This window comes from Triticum aestivum, chromosome 7D, assembly GCF_018294505.1.
Source record: "Triticum aestivum cultivar Chinese Spring chromosome 7D, IWGSC CS RefSeq v2.1, whole genome shotgun sequence".
Classification (NCBI taxonomy): domain Eukaryota; kingdom Viridiplantae; phylum Streptophyta; class Magnoliopsida; order Poales; family Poaceae; genus Triticum; species Triticum aestivum.
In genome coordinates, this window is record NC_057814.1 from 505,737,431 (window position 1) to 505,763,019 (window position 25,589).

Below are 25,589 nucleotides of genomic sequence, written 5' to 3' on the forward strand. Positions count from 1 at the left end.
TGATGCTGCGATCCAGCTCATGCGTCATGATCAACCAATTGACACAAGGGATGGCCAACTGGTTTACATTGAGAGGGTGGCCGGCGTCACTAAGCTCGAAAGAGATGGTAGGATAGAGGAGTGCTACGAGGACGCTTTGGCAGGCATTCCTGGAACAACACAAGGCACCACCTACCTGAAACATGATATGGTATTTTAACCTCACGTAGAACAGATTTTTTTATTACTATGCACGTTGATCTAATTATTTGTGCACTCCAGGTTTTCCTACCTACGAATAGTTTAAACACCCACTGGTTCCTTGTTGTCGTAAACCCCAGAAGGAAGGAGATTCAGGTTCTTGATTCACTTTTCCACTGTATGATACCCAGAGAAGTAAATAACATGGTGAGAATTTCAACATATTTAATTATAAGAAAGGATTTAACATCGTATGTAAGTATTAGTCGTAGGCAACTTCTCATCCCATTGGGCTTGCGGGTACGTGGGATGGAAGCACATCTGAGAGCAGCGATGCGAGTCAATGGGATTGAAAGCAATGCATGGGAAGACATTAATGTGACGCAATGGCCAGTACGGAATATTAATGTGCCAAAATCTGATGAGACGTCAGTCAACAATATTAGCTTTTGTTTTTGTTTTAGATTGTTAATATCTGAAATGCTGATCTAACAACACAAAATGTTTCAGTTCTTGTTGTGCACTGTACATGCTGAAGAACATCGAATTTTTTACGGGAGTAAAACTGAGGTTGCAATATGACGAAGTACGTAGAGTAACACCTAAAATTCTGTCATTTTTTGAAACATATGGAACGATACTAACATATCCTCGCATGCGGGCCTACATCGACAAATTCAGCAGAGAGCTACCTGTTGTGCTTGTCGATTCACCCTACAACAAAATGAAATACGGGAGTAGGTTCAAGCAGTACCATGCTAGGCAATCGGATGCAGCTGCGGTTGAAGACGACGAGGATGCAAGCAGTTAGTCCAGCATTGTGGTTCATTCTTACATGTGGAGTGTACACTTGGCCATAAAGCGATAGAGTAGGGTGTGGTTGGGTTTTAGTCTCGAAGAAGGTTTCCTAGCCATGGTCTCAGTCCATTGCACATGAGTCAAGTTGTAAAACTTCAATAATATTGGTTACTATATTTTTCTTGAAATAAATTTTGTCTCTACGGGATCTCGTAGAAATCTATATTTGCTTTTTACTACCATGTGACAGTAATGGTGCCTGGGGCAACCCTAGAAGAATAATGGATTATGATATGTCTATTTTCATACGAGAGAAAAAGGTACGAGCATGAGCATAGCCTCACAACAGAAGTCAAAAATACTGCCTGATTCAACACGCAATCCCAGCTATGTATCGTAGGCAGGCCGCAAAGCCAAAAAATAGAGCATAGGATAACAAGAGTAAAAGCACGTACCATAGGGGGCCTCTATAGGTGCTGCAACGCTGAATTGAAGCGATCACCTTCAGGAGCACAGTGGTGTGGCCATGGTACATCCATCCTTCCTCAGGGAATCACATAGCATGTTCTGTCATAGCCCTGCAAAACAGAGGAAAAATTACTACTTGTACTAACCTTGTCAAGTGTGTGCATGTAACAAATGTTGGACATAACTAAACACGGAAGAATGAAATGCAACATATGGAAGAATTGAATGCTCATTCCTTTCTCTCTGCTTTTTGCGAGGATCATTACTCTCCCTTTAACAAGGCTAAAACATCATAATAAGAATTAACAGCAATCTTGAAAAGGTGGATATCCCATGTGAATCTAATTTTTCATATAAAGCACATGCCGTCTGTTGATCCCAGTCCAGCAATTGCACAAGAAGAAGCGAGCATCATAAATATTGAGCAAGATAAGCTATGAATTGTTTATAGTACATTCCAAAATTAATAGCTTATCATCTCTATTGATCTCCAAATCTCACCTATCAGCCAAATTGAAAGAATACATGTTGAATGCAACGATTGAACGTTCGTAGATCATGCAGTCGGGCCTGGACGAATTGGGCTGGCCGTCGAGGCCGGCGGCCGGCTTCATCTAGTCCCGCAGAACATGATCCATACCCAACCACCTTGCCATCGGACGAGATGCATGGCTAGATCAAAGCTGCAGCCATGGCTGAGAAATGATATGTAGAGTACGCAAACAACCAATTGGGGTGTGGGAAAGAGGTTTCCTATAACCTTGTGGCTATAGGCACCCTCATGGAGGACTGGGAGGTCGGATGGCACCGACTCTTCGCCGGCGGCCGCCGCGGGGAGGGCAGTGGGCCTCCTCTCGTGTTCGTTGAAAAGGTGGTGCGAGATCGCGAGGGAATTGGGGTGGAGGAAGGGAGGGTCTGCGACGCGCGGCTAGATCCTGCCGGCGACGAGGGAGGGGGGGCCACGACGAGCGGCTAGATCCTGCCGGTGAGGACTAAAACCCTAGCGGCGGCGAGGAATGAACCCTAGCGAATGGGATAAAAATCAAACCGAAAATAGCCCTGAAATTCGTACCGAGTATACCATCGAAATATTTGGGAGGGAAAATCAGATTAGTTCGAAATATTTTTCTCCTGAAAATGCCCCTCGGGGTCTGATATAATACACGTGACATCAGCGGATATTGCATCGGATCTGGATCGTCGAATTTGCTCCGACGGATGGTCCATATCGTCCAGATGCACTATAAAATGACTCCCAAGTAAAGCCCTGCGAAATTGAATGTTCACTGGCTAGCTCCAAGAACCGAGGCCGCCAATGCCGGACACCAATGCGTCCTTTCTGAATGCAATATTGTAAAGGGACGGATGTTGTAGAGCAAATGGAGTGTCAGCCTTCATGTTTCTTTCCAAAAGTGCGTCGATTGGCCATCACCAACCTTAAAGGAACCTCGATAAAAAAAGGAAGATTCGACCTTCATCAAGCCCTTCCAAAATGGTGAATCGGTAGGCTTTGCTTCTACTACAGATACCGTTTTAGAATGTAGGTACTTGGTGTGCAAAAACTCTTGCAAATACCTTCCTTGCTAAGAACTTATACACCCACTGGTTGTGTAAGCACCTGTTTTTTTTAGGTTTTCAATGCCAAAACCAAACCGATCAGCCAGGTTACTTAAAACGTACATAGCTCACCTATATTTGGCGGTCAAGCCCAAACATAAACTAACCCCAAACCAAATAGGGTTTAGGGCCCTGTCTGATCCATAGGAAAAATGAGAAATTTTATAGAATTACGAAAAATCTACAGAAAAATGGAGAAAAATGAAGAAAGGTTGTGATTTAAAAGATTTTATGTAACTTTCATTTTTACCCGGGTCTTTGTTAGTTGTGTTTATTTGAATTGGTTTCCTCTTTTTACTTTTTAAGTGTTTTTTACTGTATGAATAAAAGTATATAATATTAAAAACATAACTCTTTTTAAGTGTAAAACAATATCTATTTCTGAAATATACAGAAGCCTTTTGCACCATTACATATATTGTCATGACAGGGATGGTAACTTAGGGCATCTCCAACGGCAACCCGCAAAAAACCTCGCACATCCGTCCACACACAGGGGGACCAGTCCGTGGATACGAATGCGGGCGGCGCCATCCAACGCTAGCCGCATACATTTTCAAAACAACTCAAACCAACCGGACGAATTTCATGCAAACACAGCCGGATTTCATGCAAACATGATAGATTTCATATAGAAAAGGCGGATTTTCATATAAACATGACATATTTCAGTACATTTACATCAACAGTGCTAGTCGGGCTCTTAAGGTATAATTAATACCTAATCTAAGTCGCCGCCTGCGGATCCCTTTGTCTTCCTCATGTACGATAGCCCGATCACCGGACTGCCGGGAGCCCTGGAGGTATATGCTTCAACGCAAAGGACAGATCGCTTCCCCACGACTCATCAGAGTGGAACCCCCGGCTGATGATTCAGCGGGAGGGGAAGGCGGCGCTCTGTTTCTGTGACGCCCATGTGGGATCGACGATGGCCCTCGAAAGAGAAGAACTGGGTAAGACACCGGCTCGGTACACCAGTGTCATCTAGATGGTGGCCTTCGTGGGACCCAAGCGGCGGCGAACTCCCGTGTTCTACTTCTCCTCGGTGATGGCGGCGGACGCGAAGGAGTCGGCCACCGACTCGAAGCTCTCCCCACACCCGGCTTCTGCCTCTGCCTGCATGGCGCGGTCGCATGCAAGAGAGGCGAGGTCGCAGGCACGGGAGGCGCGGTCATGGACGGCAGCGATGACGCCAATGCCGCCGTGCTCCCCATTGTGCCGGCATCGAGTAGGCCTGGAGCGACGAATTGCTGAACCACACGGCGGCTTGGGGCGGCGGCTTGCTCCGTCGGGTGAGGCGCGGGAGGTGGAGCAGCGAGCTGCCTCGCTCGTATCCGTCGGCTCGGCTGGCTATCCAGCTGTCTTGTATGCTAGAGAACTGCTTTCCGGAAGCCACCGGAAGAGTGGTGGAGGAGGAGATTTGGGGAGCGGCGGAGGGATTTGGTTCCTACCTGCCGTCTGCCCTCGTTCAAATAGAGGGCGGACGATAGGAGCTCGGCCGGCGTTGCGTTTAATGTCGGCCCGCTCATGAACGGACATGTGGCCCGAGTAGGTTTCTTGGCTTCAGATTTAATGGGGCCGTATGAATGCGGAGAGGAGGCGTGTTCAGCCCAGCATGCAGCAGGCGGCGCCCTCGGCCGTCGCGCCACTTCAATGACGGAGGCAGTGAGAGGTCACGTCCGCCCTGAGCCATCTTCAATGCGGAGTGGCACGCTTTACAACGGCTTGAGTGCGGGCAGCTGGCGCCGGGCGGGAGCGCGCGCGGGAGGGTGAGGTTTTTTTGGTAGGCTGGGCGGTGAGAAGCGGGCTTGGGAGCGGTCCGGACTCCCGCAAACCTCCCCCACTTCTGTCTCCGGTTTGCACGAGAAATAGCGTCCGGACCGCTCCGGGGACCAATAAAGGTCGGCGTTGGATGACTTCTGCTATCCGGACAGCGCGGTTCAGACGATTGCAGGATGTTTACGGGTCCGCCTTGGAGATGCCCTTATTGCAACATATCCAACCTTTTTTTGTTGAACTGATAGCTTTTTGTTACTAGAAAGACACCAATCGGCTTCTACTAGGTGGTATCTGGTGTGTTTTATCTGTATGATGGACTATTGGGCTTATAGCCCCTGTGCGACGTCTTTGAGATGAATTGGATGAGGAGCGACGTAGTTGATGAAAATATCTCGGGTGCGACCTATTTGCAGCCAACAATAGCTCCAATGCGACATGGCCATGTTTAACCATGAAATGCAAAACATAAGGGGTTAGTGGTTTGAGTTATGACACGCGGGACCCATCAGTTATCCACATGAATGTGGGACCCACCACTTACTCACATGCGTGTGGGACCCACAATTTATCCACATAAGCATGCCCCGACCCGAGCCATCCACGAGCCCGAGCCAGCCCACCTCCCATTGCATGCCCTTCCCCTTTCCCCTTTTCCCCACCTTGTTCTTCCTCTTCTCCGACAACGAAGCGCGCCACCGGCGAGTGATGTCTAGCTCAACTTCGGCCTCCCGCCAATCATGGCCACAGTACGGTCCAGTGCCATTGACAAGATGCCCCGATTGCCCGCGCATGGAGCCTCTAAAGCGTTTGACTTGTGTGAAGGAGAAAAATGGCAACCGTGGGCGCGAGTTCGTCAAATGCTTGACCAAGCCACAACCGGGGCAGGTTAGATCCGTGTACCGCACCAAGCAGCTGGTTCAATTTCTTTATTTTTCCATCGAACTTGGGCGGTGGATCTGATCTAGGGTTCATGCCGCCATCGACCCCCGTTTATCCTATTTTTCAGGTTCTGGAGTAATGTGGACATTTTGAGTGGCTCAATGAGTACGTTGAGAGGTTGAAATTCGAGGCTTCAACACAAGAGCTCAATTTCAATTTTGGGGGGCAGCTTGGTGTGGAACACGCCTCACATTTGGTGGACAGAGCCGATCCGATGATGGACAGTGCTGAAGTGAAGTGTGAATTGAAGAAAATGGGCAAGCAACTAAAGCAGCTGATCGATTTGAAGCAGCAAGCAAATATGATGGCTGGAGCATTTTATTGCTCTGTCATTGCTATGGGTTTCTTTTACTTGATGTTCATCAATCGCTATAAATTGTTACAGTTTCAGTTTGTTTGTCAAGCTAGTTTTAGAGTCAGGGGTCCCTAGTTTCAGTTATTGTGTCTAGCTAGTAGTTTCAGTAAGTTAGGGATCATTTGTTAGCTGAATTTGAATTTGTGTGAAGCAAAGCCTGAATTCTGGTAATGATATTCAGACCCAATGATATTCTGGTAGTAGGATGCGATATGTGCGCCATGCCAAGTTCTTGTAACTGAATCGAAGCAGAGATATCCAGTGTTCATGCTTTGTTCTTGTTCTTCAGTTAACAGAGTGCACACCCCCCAAATTTAGAAAAACAAATCTTGCTGCCAAATAGATGTTGGGCCATGAGAAAATAACCAGGCCCAAATTGAGACAAGCCCACCCGCGTAGGGGCACCACCCCAGTTTTATAGCTTAGAGGCACCCATGTTTAAAAAAATGCTTCGACTAAAACCTCAAAAATAAAATGTTGCTTCGGCAAATAAACCTTTAACAAACATATACTTCTTTACTTGTTTTTTCTTTAGCCAAATTTTTGTGTCGAATAAATGTTGGGCCGTATGTATTGTACTTTTTTGTTTTTCTTTACATATTTGTTGCTTGTCCACTATTGTTTTGTGATTCTTTTATGCATGTCTATGGCTCCATGAAACCCAAATTTGATGGGGATATGTGAAAGCCTCAGAAAACATTTTTGGAAATGATCAGGTTAAAATTCGCTTGAAATATGTCAAAGAAAATGTTCATGTTTTGCTCTAAAAATAATGGCCAGAGGTAAAATTCAAACCAATATTTTTAGGAGCACAGAAATATTTCTTTTGGGCATTTCAGTTAATCCAATAATTATTTGTATTAGTTGTATGTCCATGGTTGCACAAAAATTTGCACCCTACACCTACTAGCTAGGGTGACCCTATTAGCGAGGGCCTAGATACATGAATGCACACATGCAACACACCAAGATATGGTTTTTTTGCAAGAAAAATTGGGTACCCATACACTTGCATGGTAGAACATCAAGCACGATATATATCAACTGACCAATATCAACTAGATAGAAAAAAATCAGATAGAACACATCACAATATAGTAGCATAAGTAGTAGCATTGCATGAGCTAGATAGTACCACATTACAACTAAGATAGATAAACGGGTCCCAAGCACGACATACATAGTAGATAGTTCATAGTTCAACCCAACACGACAATAATAAATGACACCCTAGATAAGATAAAACACCACCGGCTTGCTTGCTTGCTCCAAGGACAACTCATCCATGGCCAACTCCTCTCCTCTATGGCCAACTCCTTCACTCATCGTCGTCGGTGGGGTATGGGAGGGTGTGCATGCGCTCGTTGGCGGGGAAGGCGCTGTCGAAGTCGGTGAAGATGTTGTACATGGTGAATGCAATGAACTCGCATCCACACCAAAAAACGGCCGAGGAGGTAGTAGGCATCGAAGGGGTTGGTGAACCTCACGAGGAGCCCCTCGAAACATGACCGGAGAGTCCCTCGGGAGGTGGCGATAGCTGGAGGATAGGAAGAACTCGGTCAGCCCCCTTGCCCCCTCGACCTCGAGATCGGCCACACCCGTAGGGTGTTCTCCACCCAGACTCCGGCAGGGTAGAGCCTCTCAGGGAAGGTGGGTGGCACACGGTAGGTAGCCCCGGTGAACTGCATGGTGGCTCGATCGGGTTTGATTTGTGGAGAAGAAGGAAGAAGGAGGGCAGATGGGAGAGGATGGGGTAGGGGTATGGATGAGGAGGGAGAGGAAGACGATAGGTGTGGCTTAAATAGCCCAAGTGCGACGTGGTTTTTGATTTCTTTGAGTGGTTTCACCGGGTGGAATTAATGAGCGGGCGGCGTTTGGTGGCGCCCCATTGAAGTGTGTACACGGGCGTGGGAAACCAAGGCTGCCATCAATCGTTGGATCAATAGCCAGGATGCGACGCGTCTGTGCCATCGGTCGCGGGTCAAGGGATCACGCCTGCCCGTTCTTCTATCACGTGCATCAATTGCCATGCTGCGACGTCCCGCACACGTCTGCGCTGTCGTGGGTCAAGGGGATACGCCTCCCCCGTTTTCTCTGCGTGTGCCGCCCATGCATACATGCATGGCAATGTAGCCTGCTGGCTAGGGCCTGGCTAGAGGAGGCAACGTTCGTCCAAAGGTCTAACGGGTGGGCTTCATTTACCAGAGCCCAACGGCTAGCAAACTCGCCGCAGCGTAAAAAAACAAATGGCTACTGCATGGCACTGCATCCTCTAAAAACCACTACAGCAAATCAGAGCATAGCCCGTGGATCGCTGACGTGGCACTGCATGCTGATCCACACCGTTGAACGTGCAGTGATCTAGCAATCCAGAGAAGAAGGGGGTTATCCAGCATTGTCGAATGCAGTCAATCACAGAGCATCACGTGGATCAGTGACATGGCCCTAGCGCCTGATCCAGACCATTCACTAACAGAGATCTAGCAGCCCGGAAGGATGCGGGGTTTTAGATGGGGTTATGAGGGGTTTTGAGGGCTAGGGTTGAGCATAACTAATTAAAAAATCATAAAAATATGAAACTTTCACCCATCATCATAATATGTGAGTGAGTTGCTGGGAAAAATAAGAAACTTGGTATGTGGGTATTTTCATGAAAAACCCTTCACAAAACATAGCTATCATGAACGAGGTTGCATGGGATTCAAGCTAGGGTTGAGCATAACTAATTAAAAAATCATAAAAATATGAAACTTTCACCCATCATCATATTATGTGAGTGAGTTGCTGGGAAAAATAAGAAACTTAGTCTATGGGTATTTTCATGAAAAACCCTTCACACAATATAGCTATCATAAACGAGGTTGCATGTGATTCAAGCTAGGGTTTAGGGCTAAGCTTGTCATACTTTATCCAAATGATCCTATATTTGGCATGGACCCTATATTTGCACACTAGATGTCAAGTTTTGATTCTTGGCCCATTTATAAAAGGTCGAAATTTTTTGCTTAGGAATGGGGTGTTTAGCCTAGCTTCGGAGCTCATTGAGGCAAGTTTTTCACATCAACAATAAGTGTTCGGATTGATCGCTTAACATGCATATGATTAATATTAAAGCATTGTACCATCAATAACACATACTAAACAAGTTTGAATTTGAATTTTGGGTCAAACTTGAATCTTGGGTCAAATTTGAAACTCGGCCAAAATTTAAATAGCATTACACAAATACCTGTTTACACAAATTGAGGCAAGTTTGTTATTCTACAACACACATCACCATTACACAAGTTTGACAAATCAAGTTTTCACTTCTTCTTAGCACTCGATTTCTTCTTCTTCTTACCACTTTTTGATCGTACGACACCTAGTTCACTCAAATGCTTGATTTTCATAACTTGACTAGCTAGGACAGCTGGAGTTGGCACCACAACATCTACATGAGGCTCAGTTTGCACAACAACTCCAGTAGCTTCAATTGGTAATACAACTTGAAATATAGGCTCAGTTTGCATCACATCTGCCGCAACAGCTTCAGTTTGCAGAACATCTTCAGTTTCAGTTTCAGTTTGCAGAACATCTGCCACAATAGCTTCAATTTGCACCACATTCTGCACCACATCATCATCCAAATGTTGGCCATGATGCATCACAAGATCAAAGACTGCCTCATTTTGCATCACAACATCATCCAACTCTTACTCATTTTGCACCGCAGCATCATCCAACTCTGGTTCATCACCACAACTTCTCTTTTTTCTACAGCCATTGATTCTTGCCTTTTTGATTGCCGAGCAATCTTCAACAACAAGGGGTTGACCTCCACGCTTCCTCCTGGAAAACAAAGCTTGTAATTTGGCTAGTAATTAAATACAACAACCAAATTAAAAAACACAAACGTAAACATACTTTGGCCTTTCAGGAGTGTAACGACATTTTGGAGATCTTTTTCGGTGCCCAAGTTCCTGGCACAGCTTGCATCTATTTTTGTTACCTTTTTGGGACCTTTTTGGCTTTGCATCCTTCTTCCCCTTCCCCTTTTTACTACTCCCACCTTTCTCAAACCATGCCTTGAATCTACTCTCTTTAGGTCTGCTAGCTTTTCTTTTTGTTAGGGGAGGACACATGGAAAATTCAATTTCCACTTCAGGCCACTGAGACTGATTTGTAAGTGCTGGAATTGGAGTTGCATATGCAGCCTTGAACCTTGCCACTGAGTAGTATTCAAGCAAGTATGGGTGCATGTTTATCTTGGGTTGGGAGGCCAAGAAAAGTATGGCATGGTCACAAGGTTTCCCGGTGTGTTGCCACTCGAGGCAAGTGCAGTCATGCAACTCAGTGTTAACAACATGTCTCCTTCCAGTCTTGGTATCTCTAACTTCAGCACCCCACAATGAAGATTTTTCAACAGACAAATGTGTAAGATTCCTACTCCTGTTCACCACCTGTTGTACCACTGCAGGAAGCTTATCCCCTTGCAGAAAATCACCAATCCTTCTTCTCAATTCCCACATGCGCATGATCATGATCCCGATCTGGTCAACCACGTCATGCACATGCAAGTTCTTTAACTGCTTTATCTTGTTGTTGAAAATTCCTGCCAAGTTATTGTTGATATGATCACACTTGATGGCACTGTTAAATCCTGACCTGTACCACAATAGAGAATGATAGGTGTTCAACCATGGACCAAACTCACTGCATGTTGCTTTTATCTTATCAAGATGATATGAATGTGTTTGTTTGGTGTAAGATCTTGCTGGTGGCCACATTCTCCCAAATTCTTCCCCTCTGAATTTTTTGATCAAATTCATCCACATATGGCCAAAGCACTCCCTCTCCTCACAATGAGGAAAAACATTCTTCACTGCATTTTCTAGCTCTTTACATGCATCTGTGTGTACTGCCAAAGGTGACACTGGCCCTATGGATCTTTTCAACTGCATCGTGAACCATGTCCATGAAACCTCTGTCTCTAACTGAAACAAACCAATAGCAATAGGGAACATCCATTTGTGTCCATCTAAAGCATTACATGCTGCCAATTGAGCATTCCATTTGCCTGTCAAAAAAGATGAGTCTATGCTCAAATATGGACGGCACCCTGCTTTGAAGCCATCTATGCAAGGCTTTAAAGCCATAAAGAACTTGGAGAAAAGAACTCTACCATCCTCTGTTACCTCAGTATCTATCTCCACAACACTGCCAGGTGACCTCTTTCCCACCTCTGCTTTGAAGTTATAAAGCATCCTAAAAGTATTTGCCCAATCACCATATAATTCTTTCATTGCCCTCTGTTTTGCTTTCCACACTGTGGTATACTTCACCTTAACGGGGTACTGCTTTTCCAAGTCCACTTTAAGTTTCTTTGCTGTAGTGTTTGGTTTCTTGGCTAAACTTGGAGTGATCTTTTCTGCAATCCAAAGCTGTGATGTCATGGTTGATACTCTCTGTGAACTTGTCATACAAGTATGTGGATTTGGGATTTGATTAACCCTAATGTTACTTCCATCAGGTTGAATTCTAGCAGATATGTACCACTTGCAAGGCCTGACGCTTCCATCCAAACCTCTGCACCTTGCATAAAATTTCTTTCTGTCAGTCCACATAGTCTTGGCATCAAACTCATGTTTGACTGCATAAGTCTTGAAACACATCATAAACTCCTTCATGCTTGGAAACAACTTGCCTACTTCAATAACAGGATTTTCTTTGTCATACACACTTACAAGCACATCATCATGTGCATCATCTACATCATCTGCGGCATCTTTCATCAGCTGTCCATCCACATCTTCACAAGCATCTCTGTTAGCATCATTAGGCAAACTTGATTCATCCCTCTCTTCCTCATCTTGATCATCTACTGGATCTACTGGAATGCCAAAAAAATTGGCCATCTCAGTGTCAGCCATTGGTGCAATGACCAAATTAGTAGTGTCTTCTAATTGTACTGAATTCCAATCAACACAAACAACCCTTGCAGCACCATCACAACCCTCTTCTACATCTTGATCAACCCCCCCCCCCCAATTACTGTCACTTCACCCGTAAACATGGGCGTTTTCTGTCTCTGTGAAGCCCAATCATCATCTACCATCTGTGAAGCCAACTTTGAGGGCACATATCCAACCTTAGAATCTGATTTCAGATCAACGAGCTCTGCATGAAAGGTGGTATGTTTGCTTGCCCAGCCGTCTTGCTGATCGATTTCATCAACCATCTCTTCACCATTCTCAGTTCTCACATACTCACCCTTCCAATTATCAAACCGTAGCAATGCTACCTCCTGCTCTGGACCCCAAAAAATGTTCTCCCCAATTTTCTCCACGACATTTCTCACGTCCCTCTCTTCCATGCTCTGTATTTCCTGAGGATCAATCTCTGCACACTCAACCTCCCATTTCATAATTGTATCTCTCTCTATGTCTCGCACGCTACCATCACCTAGCTTCGCCTTAGAAGGAAAGAATTCGATAGTGAATTCGAATGTCCTACCCCTGTTTATCAATGGCGGGCAGTGTGAGCTAGCGGAAGCAGACGACGCACAAATCGCATAGGTTGGAAAGGATGCACATACCTAGTCGACGTTGTTGTCTCTGGCGGCTCCATCGCGGTCAGCCCCCCTCCCCCGCACCCAAATCTGGATCAAATCGACCAAAAACAGAGGAAACAGAGGCGATGCGGTGAGATCTAATTCGACAAGGAGGGGAACAGGACAAGGGTACAGGATTTACTCACCACAGCCGCTGCCGTCGCCGAGAACGACAGCTCCGCCGCTGCTGTCACCGAGAAAAAAAGCTCCGGCGCTGTCGCCGGCTCACCGCTGAGAATGAAGAGGAGGGAGCAATAGGTCACTACTCACCTGATTCAGACAGGCACGGAGCCACATCTCACCTGATGCACTGCCAAGTGGGGCCGTAACTAGATGCTCTGTCAAGTGGGACCCACATGTCTTAAACATAATCTCACTCCCGTTGACGACCATTTTAATCGGCCGAGTGGGCCTTGGCTATTTGGGCTTCTGAAGCGTTGCACTACAGCTATTTTCGTCAACCACGTCGCACTCCTTCCAATTCACGTGAAATGTGTTGCACCGGAGCTATTGGCCCTGGACTATTTGGTTTCGTTAATGAAATCGGAGAAAAGATCCCTTTCATAAAAAAACAATCGGCTTCTAGAAAATTAGCTCTGCATTCTCCGAAAAATAGGTCCCCTGACTTGAGCTTCTAGAACGACACGAGTCGGTTACTGTTTTTGTTCCTGAACAAAGGGACAAAAACCTTGTGCAAGCAGTGATGGCATGGCACTCGATTCCATTAGCAACGAGAGACAAACACTTCGAATCAGAGGTATCATATATTCTGAATTGGAGATAATTCCAAAGTGGATCTTAACTTCCAGGGTTGCTTTCTAGGCTCCTAAAAAAATATTATTAACGGTTTTATTCTTGTGAAGCTATATAGCCGTAAGGCCGTAACAGTATATATGAAAGCTACCCTAGGAGCTCAGGGATGCATGGCTCCAACATGCCATCGACTACTATGAAACCCAATAAAAGATTGGACCATGGTAATACTATTCTTGAGCTTTTTTGTGGTGTTTCCTCTAAATCCCATGGTAGACTATTCTCAAGGTTTTTTGTGGTGTAGGATTGTCGGTAGACAACTTGTAGATGGCTGCAAGCAAATTTTGTTTTGGTTTCATTTCGAAGGACAGCTGTAACGCCAGTAATGAAAAATCAGGGATTTAACCCCATTTGTCAAAAAAAAAATAGTAATACTTGAAAGCCACCTCCTGAGGGCAGTGAAGCTGCATGCCCCACCAGGTGTACTGACATATACAAGCGCGTGTTAGAAGAAGAAAAAAGAGGTGTACTTGTATGGGTGTCTACACGTGATGGTGAAACTAAGCAAATTTCCACACGCCTCTATAGCATGAGCGTTAATCATGGAGGCCATTAGACCATGTTTTTTGCATTTTGCATCAGTCTTCACAGCCAAAGAGGAACCTTTTGGGGCCATTTTTCTAGGTTGGGGAGCTCTGCACCTTTGTCCTCACTCCTCAGTTCTGTTTTTTGTTTTGTTTTTTGTTCTTGTACTACGCGTGCTCTACCTTGGCCTACCCCAGATCGGTGCAAGTGAGGGTGGATCGATGCACCCTTCATGTGGCCTTCATCATGATCGTCCAAAAGTGGTGCTCATCAACATCAACAAATGTATTTATATGTGATTGCGTACGTGATGCATGATGCGATGACCAAAGCAGCACAAGGCCGGCAAGTACGTCCACGAGATTACCTGTGCCAATAAACTATACAGACGTGGACATGGTGTAGGCAAGAAAAGACTGTGTAATAATTCACTAATTAAGTTGCATGTCCTTAAAAAAACACTATCCCATTTGGAGTTTGATATTATATACTCTCTCTGTTTCAAAATAAGTGTTTTTTTTCAGGGTCAAAATAAGTGTCTTAGTTAGTACAATTTAAGTAGAGTATTATATCCTTCTGCGGAGAAATCATGAGAAAACTCGAAAATAAACCAATTTAAGATATGAGTACAATATACATTCTTTTCTTCTTCTTTTTTGCATGGTACAATATGCGTTCTTCTCAAAAGACATCCACACGTAAGTAGAGTATACGATATGGTACATATGGGCCGAGATTAGGATAGTCATCCATCCTCATCTAGCCATATCTTGGCAGGCCAAACCGCCAAAGTGCAAGAATACAAACTGATGATGAACCCAGGACCAAATTAAATTAGGTCAGCCATGATAAAAAAGGACGCACATCATGCCACTCCGATGGAGTCGTTGTCCATGGCGGCAGGTGCCGCTTTGGTATTTCTACGACTCACTCGTCATTTGTAGGGCCGGTTGGACATAAAAAAAGGTTTGATTAAATGTGTCTCGAAAGGTCCAGCGATACTGCATTTCTTTGTTTTCTCTGCTTGCGCCGACGATGGTAGGAGAGAATTGAGCGCGATGTCATTTCGGTCGGGAGAGAAGAAAATAAAGGTATAGTGTATGATTGCTCGGAAAGGGTATAGCCAAAACCTAGTGTCGTCAAATTAGGAACGGATGGGAACTCTGCTAAATATCTTTTCGGCATCTCAGGGATAGGTTCTGTGCCAATTGTGTGATCGATAGTATGATATGTATTTATTTTTCTATAAATGCAGTGCTCAGCAAAATGATTTAGATTTGGCTTGCTTTTTTTTTACTACGATGAGTTTTAACCATAATTTGTCTTGCATAACCTAAGAGCATCTTCAATACAAGATGTAAATGCAAACATAACTAACTTTTACATCTCTGAAGCTAAAAACCGCACCTTCAACAGATGATGTATATGGAAAAAAAATTACAACACCAGGCCCAAGTGATGTAAAATACACACCTGGAAATGCAAATTGAATCTCCACCTTCACGTGATGTAAAACTACCTGTCGCGCATCAACCGCCCAACTACCTTCATTTCACTTTCGCCCACCACACGTCTTCTTCCCCACTCGCCCGTCGCACTGCCCCGCCACCCGCCCGCCCACCGCGCCACGCCGCCGTCGTCCCGTGCCAGATCCGGCTGCTCCACCACCCCCGCCGTCGGTTCCGCCGTGTTTCGGACGCCGGCTGCCGCCACGGGCGACCGCCCGATTCGTCCGCACCGCCGTTTCCGCCGTCGCCACAGCCGGCCACCACTTGACCGCCAAGCACCCGCCTAGCGACCACCCCACCGCCGCCCCGCCCACATGCCGCGAATCGGCCATATTTTCCGCCGCTCCACCGCCGCCGACGGATTCATCCCGGCCGTCGTTTCCATCATCGCCGCCGCTCATCCGCCACTGCCCAGCCCCCACACCACCATTGCCCGCCACCGCCACCTCGAATCCTCCCCGACACCGCCATCTCTATTCGGTCGCCGCGTAGCCGCTGCCACCATGTCACCGAAGAAGATCCCGAAGCCGTCCGGTAACTTCGGTGTGGAGTTCTACGACGAGGGCCGCCACTTTTGGCTTGGCACATACTCCACCGATGATAAGGCCGTGCATGCGTATAACGTGGCAGCGTAGCATGCCGGGAGGCCGAGGACGGAGCTCAACTTCCCGGAGATTGAGTCCCGCGTGGATGCATAGTTCCTCGTGTCGGATGGTACCCGGATGGAGGAGGTGGTGATGATGATGATGATGATGATGATGATGATGATGAAGAAGAAGAAGAAGAAGAAGAAGAAGAAGAAGAAGAAGAAGAAGAAGAAGAAGAAGAAGAAGAAGAAGAAGAAGAAGAAGAAGAAGATGATGATGATGAAGATGAAGAAGAAGAAGAAGAAGAAGAAGAAGAAGACCATTCATGTTACTCCAAAGCCCACGTGCATCTCGAAACTGTACATTTAACCATCAAATGCTTCCGTGAATCAGGCTTCCAGCAGAAACCACATGCGTTTGTGTCAGTCATATGCCTGTGAGCTCTAATAATGTTAGTCGGGATTGAATGTCTAGATAGCCTCCATCAAAACATCCGAACCTTGCATGGAACTTGAGTCTTCCATAAGAGCATCTCTAGCAGACCCTGTAAAACTGCGACCGGCATAAGGCCTTTACAGTTCGACGAAGAACTGTTTTGCGGATTGAAATCGTACGCGGCAGAGTAGAACCCGTATATGAAACTGTATAATTTGAAAAAAAAACTTTCACGGGAGAAATTGCAACCACACTAGTTCATCACATACTACATGATCATTCATAGTTCATCATCACATACTACATTATCATACATACTACATTCTACTACTACTACTACTAGACGGGGGGTGGGGGATATCGCGACGGCGAGGCCAAGGTCGATATACCAAAATTGACGAGCTCGCGGCCGAGGACGACGCGGTGGAGGAGCTCAGTCCTCGTCGGAGCTGACGAGATAGATGAACTTCTCCCTCTGCTCCTCGCAGATGCGCCACCACTCGTTGTCCTTGTCCTTCGCGGCAAGGTTGGACGCGACCGCCTGTTTGAGGATGAGGTCTTCGAACTCCTCGTCGTGGCGCCGGCGCTCCGCCTCCTCGCGCAAACTCCGTTCAGCAATGACGGCCGCGACCGTGTCGAAATCGGCCACGAATCTTCGGGCCCGACGACCCCTCGGCGCTCGATCTCCTCTGGCTCCTACTTGACGGTGAAGAGCTCGATCTCCTCTGGCTCCTCCGACCACTCCCTCTTCACGGGGAGAAACCCGCGCCGGAAGAGGAGGAGCTCGCGGCGTGGGAAGATCTCGCGGCGGAGGACGAGCCCGCGGCCGAGGAGGGCGTACGACCGTGCCGACGGTCATACTCCTCCGTCTCGCGAAGGAGGAGGCTCGGCGGCGGCTCGAGGCCCTTGTTCGTCCACTTCCTCGCCGCGCGCGCGCTTCCTCGCGTCGTCCGAGTGGACACGCCGCTCGCGCTCGGGGTCGCCGCCCCCGCCGGAGCTGCCACCGGAGTTGCGGCCGAAGCTCCACATGCGGCCCCACATGGCGGCTGGAGGCGAAAGGGGCTCATCGGCGGCGAGAAATGTGAGGGGGGAGTCGGGAATTGCGGCGAGGCGCGACGGCGGGGGGATAGGGTTTCGACTCGTATCTGCCCGGCGAACCCGTAGATATACTGCTTCGGGGGGCGGTTTGTGGGCCGTGGTAAAAATATTTACGGGCTGGGCGAGTATACGGGCTCTATACTGGCCAGAAAATTGGACCGAACCCGTATACTCACCGGAATTTTGTGGGTTCGCGACATATACGGGGTCTTCTAGAATTGCTCTAAGCCCCTCTAAAAACGGGCAGAGTCCTCAAGCCACGCCTCTCTCCCTTCCCTTGTGGCAATGAGCATCATGTAAGCCGATTTCACCGAAAAATTGTTGTCTCACAAAGCTCCAGAAATCTTCAATGTTTCTTGTGCACAAAGGTATGCTCAGAATAACGCGCACATCCATCGACATAAAGACTAGTTGTTTGTTCCATGATGTTGAAGTGGCGTCGATCAATTCCGCCACAGTATTTGGAGTGTTGGGGATCAAATAACTATTACTAGGTTTCAACATTTCATTGCCAGGGAGCCAGTTCTCGTTCCATATACTTCTTGTTGCACCATTGCCAATGCGCTTGATTAAGCCCTGCTTCACGTATCTCTTCAATAATAGCTCTCCAGATATAACTTGGATGTCCGCCTAAAGAAGCATGCAGAACTGACCAATTTGGATAGTAGATGCTTTTCAGAAGCCGAGCACTCAGTGTATTGTGGTTGTAAGACCAAACATGATTTGAAAAAAAAAAAAAACTGTTATCTTTGGCTTCTTTGCCTTTCGAAGTAGGCGTGCGCTTCCGCTCTGCATGCCTAGCTGGAGTTTTCTCGAGGCACACCATCCAAAACCATGTAGTAGTAGAAATTGCCAAGAAAAAAAAACATGCAGTAGAACTCGGTTCTTTTTAGGGCCTCGTTTTTTTTATTTTTCGATTGGCCTAACATGGAAGTCCATCCACATTTTGCGTGACACCATGTTTTTCCTGGTAAGCATTCCCCATCTCAAACGGATCACTATATTTATGTGCAATGAGAAAGTGCAGCTTATATATGAGTTTTCTTTTTTAAAAAGGAGGATTGTCATCGGCATCTGCATCAGAGTGAGGCATGCAACCCCTAGTTTATATCACGAGTACTCCTAACATGCAGGTATATATTCCCACCGGCGCAACGCAACCACACAACCAAGCATGCACACAAACACCTGAGTCCAATCAGCGCCTAATCAATTCATCACCCACTAAGCACACCTCCGAAAAGGCCAGTGCCCCTTTAATCCCATCGTCTCCACCAACACATACCTACTGTTACACCGATCGATCGTCCAACCAGCTGACGGTAGGAAAAAGAAAAGACAGAATCCTCCCGATGGATCAAAAACCAAGGAGGAAATCGACTTCTCCACCGAGATAAGCAAAGCATATGCTCGGGGCCGCAGCTGGCTATCCTTTTTATCGCCTTTAGGGCTCACCAAGGTTTATCGATCGCCCGGAACTCCGCTGATGAATAGACGGCGCCGATCGATGGGTGCGCCATGACTCACGCGAGCTTGACAAGTTGCTGTCGTCGCCGGGATAAGCAGACCGGCGGGCCGGCCTCAGCCAGGATCCCCTCCACGATCGACTTGCTGCGATCGGCATCGATCCGCACAGTGAAAAGTGGCGTCGATCTTTGATCTTTTTATGGTTGGTCGTTGGGCAAATCATGGAAGAACAACACCCGGGTCTACAGTGAGAAGAGATCAAAGCTAGATATTTTAATACTATCTTCTGACGTGAAGTCGCCATGAATAAATGGGTGCTGTGTCATGGCCGTCAGGTCGATCGAAGTGATCAGACGTAATAAGTAAATATCGAGCATGCATGATTTCGCACGCACGTGTGATTGTGTGGATGGAGGGCTCGCCGTTCTACTGTAATCTTGTCTTGAGAGGGAATCTAGCTTAATTAGAGTGTTCGCCCAAGGGGAGACATGCAAGCTCTGCTGTGTTGACTGGAACCTTGCAGTGCTTGTACCAGTGGAGACATGCAAGTCTCTTGTCCCGGAGATAAGTTAGGATGCGATGCGATGAACAGGAAATGCATGCGACCATGCAGATACAAGTAGCTAGCTAGTGTTGATTTTGGGATCGATTCCAAGAGCCGGGAGATATATATTCTCCAATAATTGAGATGTCTATTCCAGTTCCGTAGCCAACTTGAAACCCCAACATGTGTGTCTGTCCACAAGATATCGCGATTATCCAAAGCTAGTGACGCAACGTAATAATCAAATTAGAAAGAAAAAAATAGACTAATGAAAATGCTTACATATATTTTCATGTAAAATCAATGACATAGGACCTAGACGTGCAATACTTAGGGCACATCTTCATGTGCTTTAGCAAACTGTAATACAATCAGAGGGAATTTGGGATCGGACGGTACCAAACTACACTATAATTTTCTGCCTCATCATCCCACAAAGAGTTGCTCACCACGTATTAACTATTTTTTAGTTGGACGTATTAACTCTTAAGACAGTGAGAGCTCGATCGATGCATGGATGGAATCCAAAATGGTCTGTCTGGCACCACTAGTCGGACTGAAATCAACGTTGTCGCCGCACGACGTCGACGCAAAACTGGTCGCATAGACACCTCCAATGCCAGCCCGAAAGCACCGCCGTGCTGATCCCAATAAGAGACTTGTACGGTCATTAGGCAATCCGAGACTTCCGCACGCGCAAGGTAAAAGAAGATGTGCTCCAAGATAACTTTTGACCGTCGGTTTTTTTTAATTTTCTTTTAGAAAAGGAGGAAGACCCCCGGCTTCTGCATCTGGGCGATGCATGCAGCCATTTTATTAATTATTCACAAAAGACTTTACAAAGAAATACAACAGTAAGTCTGAAGTCACCGTCCAGGCAACATCTGTAGCTATTTCTATCCAGTTGATGAAGGGATGCTGATAGTCCGGGCCTAATACCACAGACCTCGCAGCCAAACCTAACATCTAAGACCTGAGGCCCCAACCAAGCCACTTGCCGGGTATGAGGCACACACCGGTCCGGCGTGCTCTCAGAGGCAGCCGCCGACTACTACCACCACTCCATCTTCAGAGATGTACTGACGCATCATTCTTGCCTGGTCTAGCTGCCGTCGACGCCACCACGTCGCCCAACGGCACCACCTCCCTGCGCGCGAACTGCTGAGCACGTCGCGGTCGCCGCCGGTACCCCTCAGCACCATATGCCGTCAAGTACCACCAGCCGACACAGCTTGAAGTCTCTGGAAGATCTGTCGTGCATAGCACCGCCGGTGAGGCATCTCCCTTCGCGAGACCACGCACGCAAACGCCGGCGAAGGGTAGGTGGACGCCGGAGAGAGTAGGGGGACTCCTCTTTCGTCTTCGCTTTCGGTCGCCTAGCTGCTTCGGCAGCGCGGTCGTTTTCCCCGGCCATTTTCCCGAAAATGGTAGTGCGCTGCGCTTTCAACGTGGGCCGAAGGTGTGGCTCCATCCACTTGCATACGGGAAGAAGCTAGACACCGACGACGAGCATCTTGGTTTGGTTTGGTTTCGATGGGGATGGGATGGGTTGCATCGCGAGTATGCTTGATCAGACCCTTTTGTTTCTGTTAAGCTAGATGGAGTAGTAGTACCAGTTTTTTTCGGCTAGTCGTCGTCTGTAGCTAGGAAATCTTCGGACAGTGTAGACCTTCTACTTCAAGTAGGCCAAATGGCAGATAGAAAATTGGGAGGGAATAAAAAGATTGAGTCGATAAGGAAATGCTTCAGGGGAGAAGTTCCCTCTTCAATAATGCCATTAGTTAATTCCATGTATCTGCTAGAAAAATAATTCCACGTATGTACGTCGGACCAGTGAGCAGCATCCACATATTACACTGGTAGCAACAGAAGTTGGTAGATGAACATGAGCTCAGGTTGCTGTCCATCGGGCCTTAGTTTGAAGTTTGAACTTCAGAGAGAAGTGTCCAAGCCAGCCATTGGATGTGCTCTGGGTGGGTTAGGTTTGGAGCTCATGCCTGAAGATGTATGAATTGCACGATGTATTGATTTGGTGCAATGTGCACGGTATATATCAGTACAAGGTGGGCCTCTACCTCAATCCATACAACAAACTAGAGAGGTGGGCCTAGTCAATATACATGCACAAATACAAACTCAACACCCCTCCCCCACCCCCCCCCCCCAACCCCCGCCGCGCAGTCGAAGCGGCACCGCGGCTGACGCAAAGACTGGACCAGAACTCCTCAAAAGACGCCGTAGGCAAGCCCTTGGTCATGATATCTGCAAATTGTTGGGAAGTAGGGACGTGTAAAACACGAATATGACCAAGAGCCACCTGTTCCCGTAACAAAGTGAATATCCAACTCAATATGCTTGGTCCGACGATGATGTACCTGGTTAGCGGAGAGGTAGACCGCCGAGACGTTGTCACAGTAAACCACGATGGCACGATCAACAGGGCAGGAAAGCTCCTGAAGGAGCTGACGAAGCCACGAACACTCGGTGACGGCTTTGGCCACCGCACGATACTCAGCCTCAGCACTGGAACGAGAGACCGTAGGCTGCCGCACTACTAGGGAAAAGGCTACTAGCAGCGCGGGTAAAATGGCGTGCTACTAGTATCGCGCTACTACTAACAAAGTTAATAGTTAGTAGCAGCGTGGGTTCAACCCACGCTACTAGTAGTAGCGCATTTCCACCCACGCTACTACTATTATGAACCCACGCTACTACTAATAAAATAGTAGTAGCGCGTCTATAATACCAACGCTACTAGTATCCTAAATACCAGTAGCGTGCAAATTTGTCCCCACGCCACTACTAACGAATTAGGAATTTAAAAAAATAAAATCAACAAATTCCATTTTATGCATACAGTTCAAGAAAACACAATAGTGATGGAAATGTCGTTATTCCTGATTATACTATTACACTGTTGCCGTATCTACTATCATACAGTTCCTCATTCTAACATCCACACTCCAATAATAAGAAAAATGAAAAGGAAAAATTGCGCTAATCTGCCAGTGTAATGTCCTTATTGACCCCGGGATCTGAGCGGCTGAAGGGGGCGAACAAGCAGACATTGCCTTCGTCGACATCGAGGAAGATCCCGATGAGGGGCGCCGGGTGGAGGGCGCGGAAGAGGTTGCGGAAGGAGCGGGAGGAGCGGACGGCGTCGAGCCACGAACGGCAAGTGAGCGTGGCGCGGACGAGGGCCGGCAGGCTCGGCAGGCGAAGGAAGATCTCAAGGAGCTGGTCTTGGCCGAGCGAGGATATGGTGGTGGTTCCGTCGGCGGCGGTAGCTAGGGTAGTGGTAGTGGCCGTGGAGGGAATCGATGGAGGTTTCGCCGCTGGAGCATCCGGCGGCAGCAGCAACAGCTCGCTGCTCATAGCTCGAGCCTCTCCAGGTGTTAACCTGCAGGAGAGAGGGGAAAATGGCAAGATGAGATAGTGTTCATATTATTAGGAAGAAGTAGGCCATTGTAGCTCACATAAACAGATCTGCTACTATGCAGAACACAAGCACCTGTTATAGACCTGTTTGCAGTAGGAGCCAATGGAACTGAAACACAAGTAGGACATGAACAAACAGCGAAAAAAAATAGAAGGACGACCTTGTGTGGTGGCCGAGGTGCAGAAGGGTGTCCTCCTGGTCAGCTCGGGCATCCTCCTGCACCAAATCGAACAGAAAAAGTTTGAAGCATGTTGAATAACTAAAAATACATGTATATAATTTAGAAGCAACATAAGCACATATATCTCCTGTTTCTTCCTCAAAGTGTGCATATAGATAGGTCAGATTATTGAATGCATTGTTGCTGTAAAAAATATGCTGTTGATGAATTTGACTAGATTTTAGATATGTTAAGCAGGGGCAAGAGTTTTCCGTCAATCAACCTGCTGCAATAGTACTAACTAGACTAGTCAGGTACGAATTCGACAGCAAGGAAATGAACACAAGAAGCAGCAGCAACTCCAAATTTTGCAGCTTCATTCAGTTGACAGATAGCAGCAGTGTGGCGCGCTTTGTTAACATCTTGAGAAATCCAACTAGACCAATCGGCAAACTAAATTATAGTGAATTTTTGTGGGAGCAAGCAAAATAATTAATTAGCAAACAATGCAGTCAGTGTCCATCTTATTCAACACTAGAGTCTGACCAAGCAGCAAAAATTCAGTAAAGCATGTATGTATGTAGATTCAAACTACAAGAACCTTGACATTGACATTGAACTGCTGCTGCTCATCCATGGCCGGGCTCCGTGGTCCATGACATGTATACATGATTCTGGATCATGTGACTGCCTATACTCTACAACCCAGAACTGTTTGCATCCATGATTTTGTGGCACCTGCTTCAAACCATACTGGTAGGTTGCCGAGTCCTGATACACGGATCAACTACACAGAAACACACCAATTAGACCATGTGATATGATAGAAGCACAGCGGAGCATTAAAGACATCGATTTCATGTTTGATTTCTGTAAGCAAGGATGCTTCAATGTGGAAAGAATGCTATCAATCTTGGAAAATGAAATCCTAAGATGCTCTTATGGAGCTGATATGTTGTATATGATTTTGCTGGCGTTGAGATTGTATAGTTCCTGTCTCATATCTTGGTTTCTCTTCTTTTTTTAACAAGAGGGGATCATACCGCCCTTCCATTTCCACTATCAAAATTCAGAAGTCATGATTGGTTTCTCACTCTGTTTTTCATAGTTTATCACTTTATATCATAATTTAGGCACCTCTACAGCTATTTTTTTGCAAAATCAAGCTTCAGTGCTATGGTTACGTAGAACATGCCGGCATTTTGCAGGAATTAACAAAGAGGTCAAGTGAGCAGCTTACATCAGTTCCGAGGATGCCGACAACCCCTGCCATGGCGAACCGGCAGTACACTTCAGGTCCTCAGGCTGCTTCCCGAGCCCCAGGGGATCAAACCCATAGTCACCAGGCAGCCTACAACGACAAACACCAAGCAACCCATCAGCCTAACAAGCAAACATCGCCACCTGCAGAGAACGCCGTCAGAGATTACCAAATCGAACCGCCGTGCTCCAAGCTCGCTCACGGATTTCACCCCGAAACACGCACAAATCAAGCCCCCGCGCTCCAACCTGCAAACTCGCTCACCGATTTCACCCGAGCCACGCACAAATCGAACCCCCGTACGTCCTCCAATCTCGCCCATGGATTTCACTCGAGCCACGCACGGATCGAACCCCCGCCAGCGCCGCGTGCGTGCGAGGAACTGCTCGGAAATCGGGGTCGGCGGGGGCTCGGGGAAGAGCAAGCAGCAAGCGCGCGGAGACCACGGCCGGCGACGGCGAGCAGAAACCACGACGGGGAGGATCCTCACCTGCTCCGGAGGTGGGTGCGGCCGGGCGGGTGGGGGGCGACGCCGCGACGACGGCGGCGTGCGGAGGGCAGGGCGGCCGCGGGAGAGACGAAGTGGGGGCCGCCGCGGTGGGACGGGACGGGGGAGGCGAGGTCGCGGAAGAAGGGCGACTGGCGCGCCGTGCGGCCGCGGGAGGAGGAGGAGGGGATCTGGATCGGAGGTGGAGGTGGAGGGGATCTGGATCGGAGGTGGATTTTTTTTAGACGGGGGTGGGTGGAGTGGGCCGACGGTTGGTGGGGTGGGGTGGATCGGGGGTTGGGAGTGTGGATCGGGCCGGGGTGGACACACTTAGTAGTAGCGTGGGGGTCTTACCTGCGCTACTACTACTTACTTAGTAGTAGTGCCGGTTTTATACCCCTTGCTACTACTATGGCCTATCCCGGGGGCATTGTTGGAGACCATTTAGTAGCAGCGCGGGTTTATACCCCTCGCTACTACTATCAACTTAGTAGTAGCGCGTTTTTATACCCCTCGCTACTACTAATTAGCAGTAGC

The 25,589-nt window shown here is 47.3% G+C and overlaps 1 protein-coding gene across 3 annotated transcripts; it reads right to left on the reverse strand.

Moving 5' to 3' along the window:
- Nucleotides 1-22,532: 22,532 nt before the first annotated feature.
- On the reverse strand, nt 22,533-25,309 carry LOC123167821 (uncharacterized). Of its 3 annotated transcripts, none has more exons than XM_044585682.1 (5): nt 25,056-25,307; nt 24,545-24,655; nt 23,906-24,091; nt 23,305-23,360; nt 22,533-23,105 (listed from the first exon to the last, which is right to left on the reverse strand). In XM_044585682.1, exons 3-5 carry the CDS (start codon nt 23,972-23,974, stop codon nt 22,703-22,705), a joined length of 528 nt encoding a protein of 175 aa, XP_044441617.1. In that variant the 5' UTR covers nt 23,975-24,091; nt 24,545-24,655; nt 25,056-25,307; the 3' UTR covers nt 22,533-22,702. The 3 variants fall into 3 exon arrangements, with proteins under 3 accessions (XP_044441617.1, XP_044441616.1, XP_044441619.1); XM_044585681.1 differs by having other exon boundaries at nt 24,735-25,307; XM_044585684.1 differs by having other exon boundaries at nt 24,545-25,309.
- Nucleotides 25,310-25,589: the final 280 nt, after the last annotated feature.

Bases quoted from the DNA above. Each gene is read 5' to 3' on its own strand.
- LOC123167821 (XM_044585684.1), bottom strand. From the start codon at position 23,974: ATGTATACATGTCATGGACCACGGAGCCCGGCCATGGATGAGCAGCAG. The intron at 23,361-23,905 runs GTTCTTGTAGTT...GATTTGGTGCAG, and splicing joins AGTTCAATGTCAATGTCAAG to GAGGATGCCCGAGCTGACCA. The intron at 23,106-23,304 runs GTCGTCCTTCTA...TCTCTCCTGCAG, and splicing joins CACCTCGGCCACCACACAAG to GTTAACACCTGGAGAGGCTC.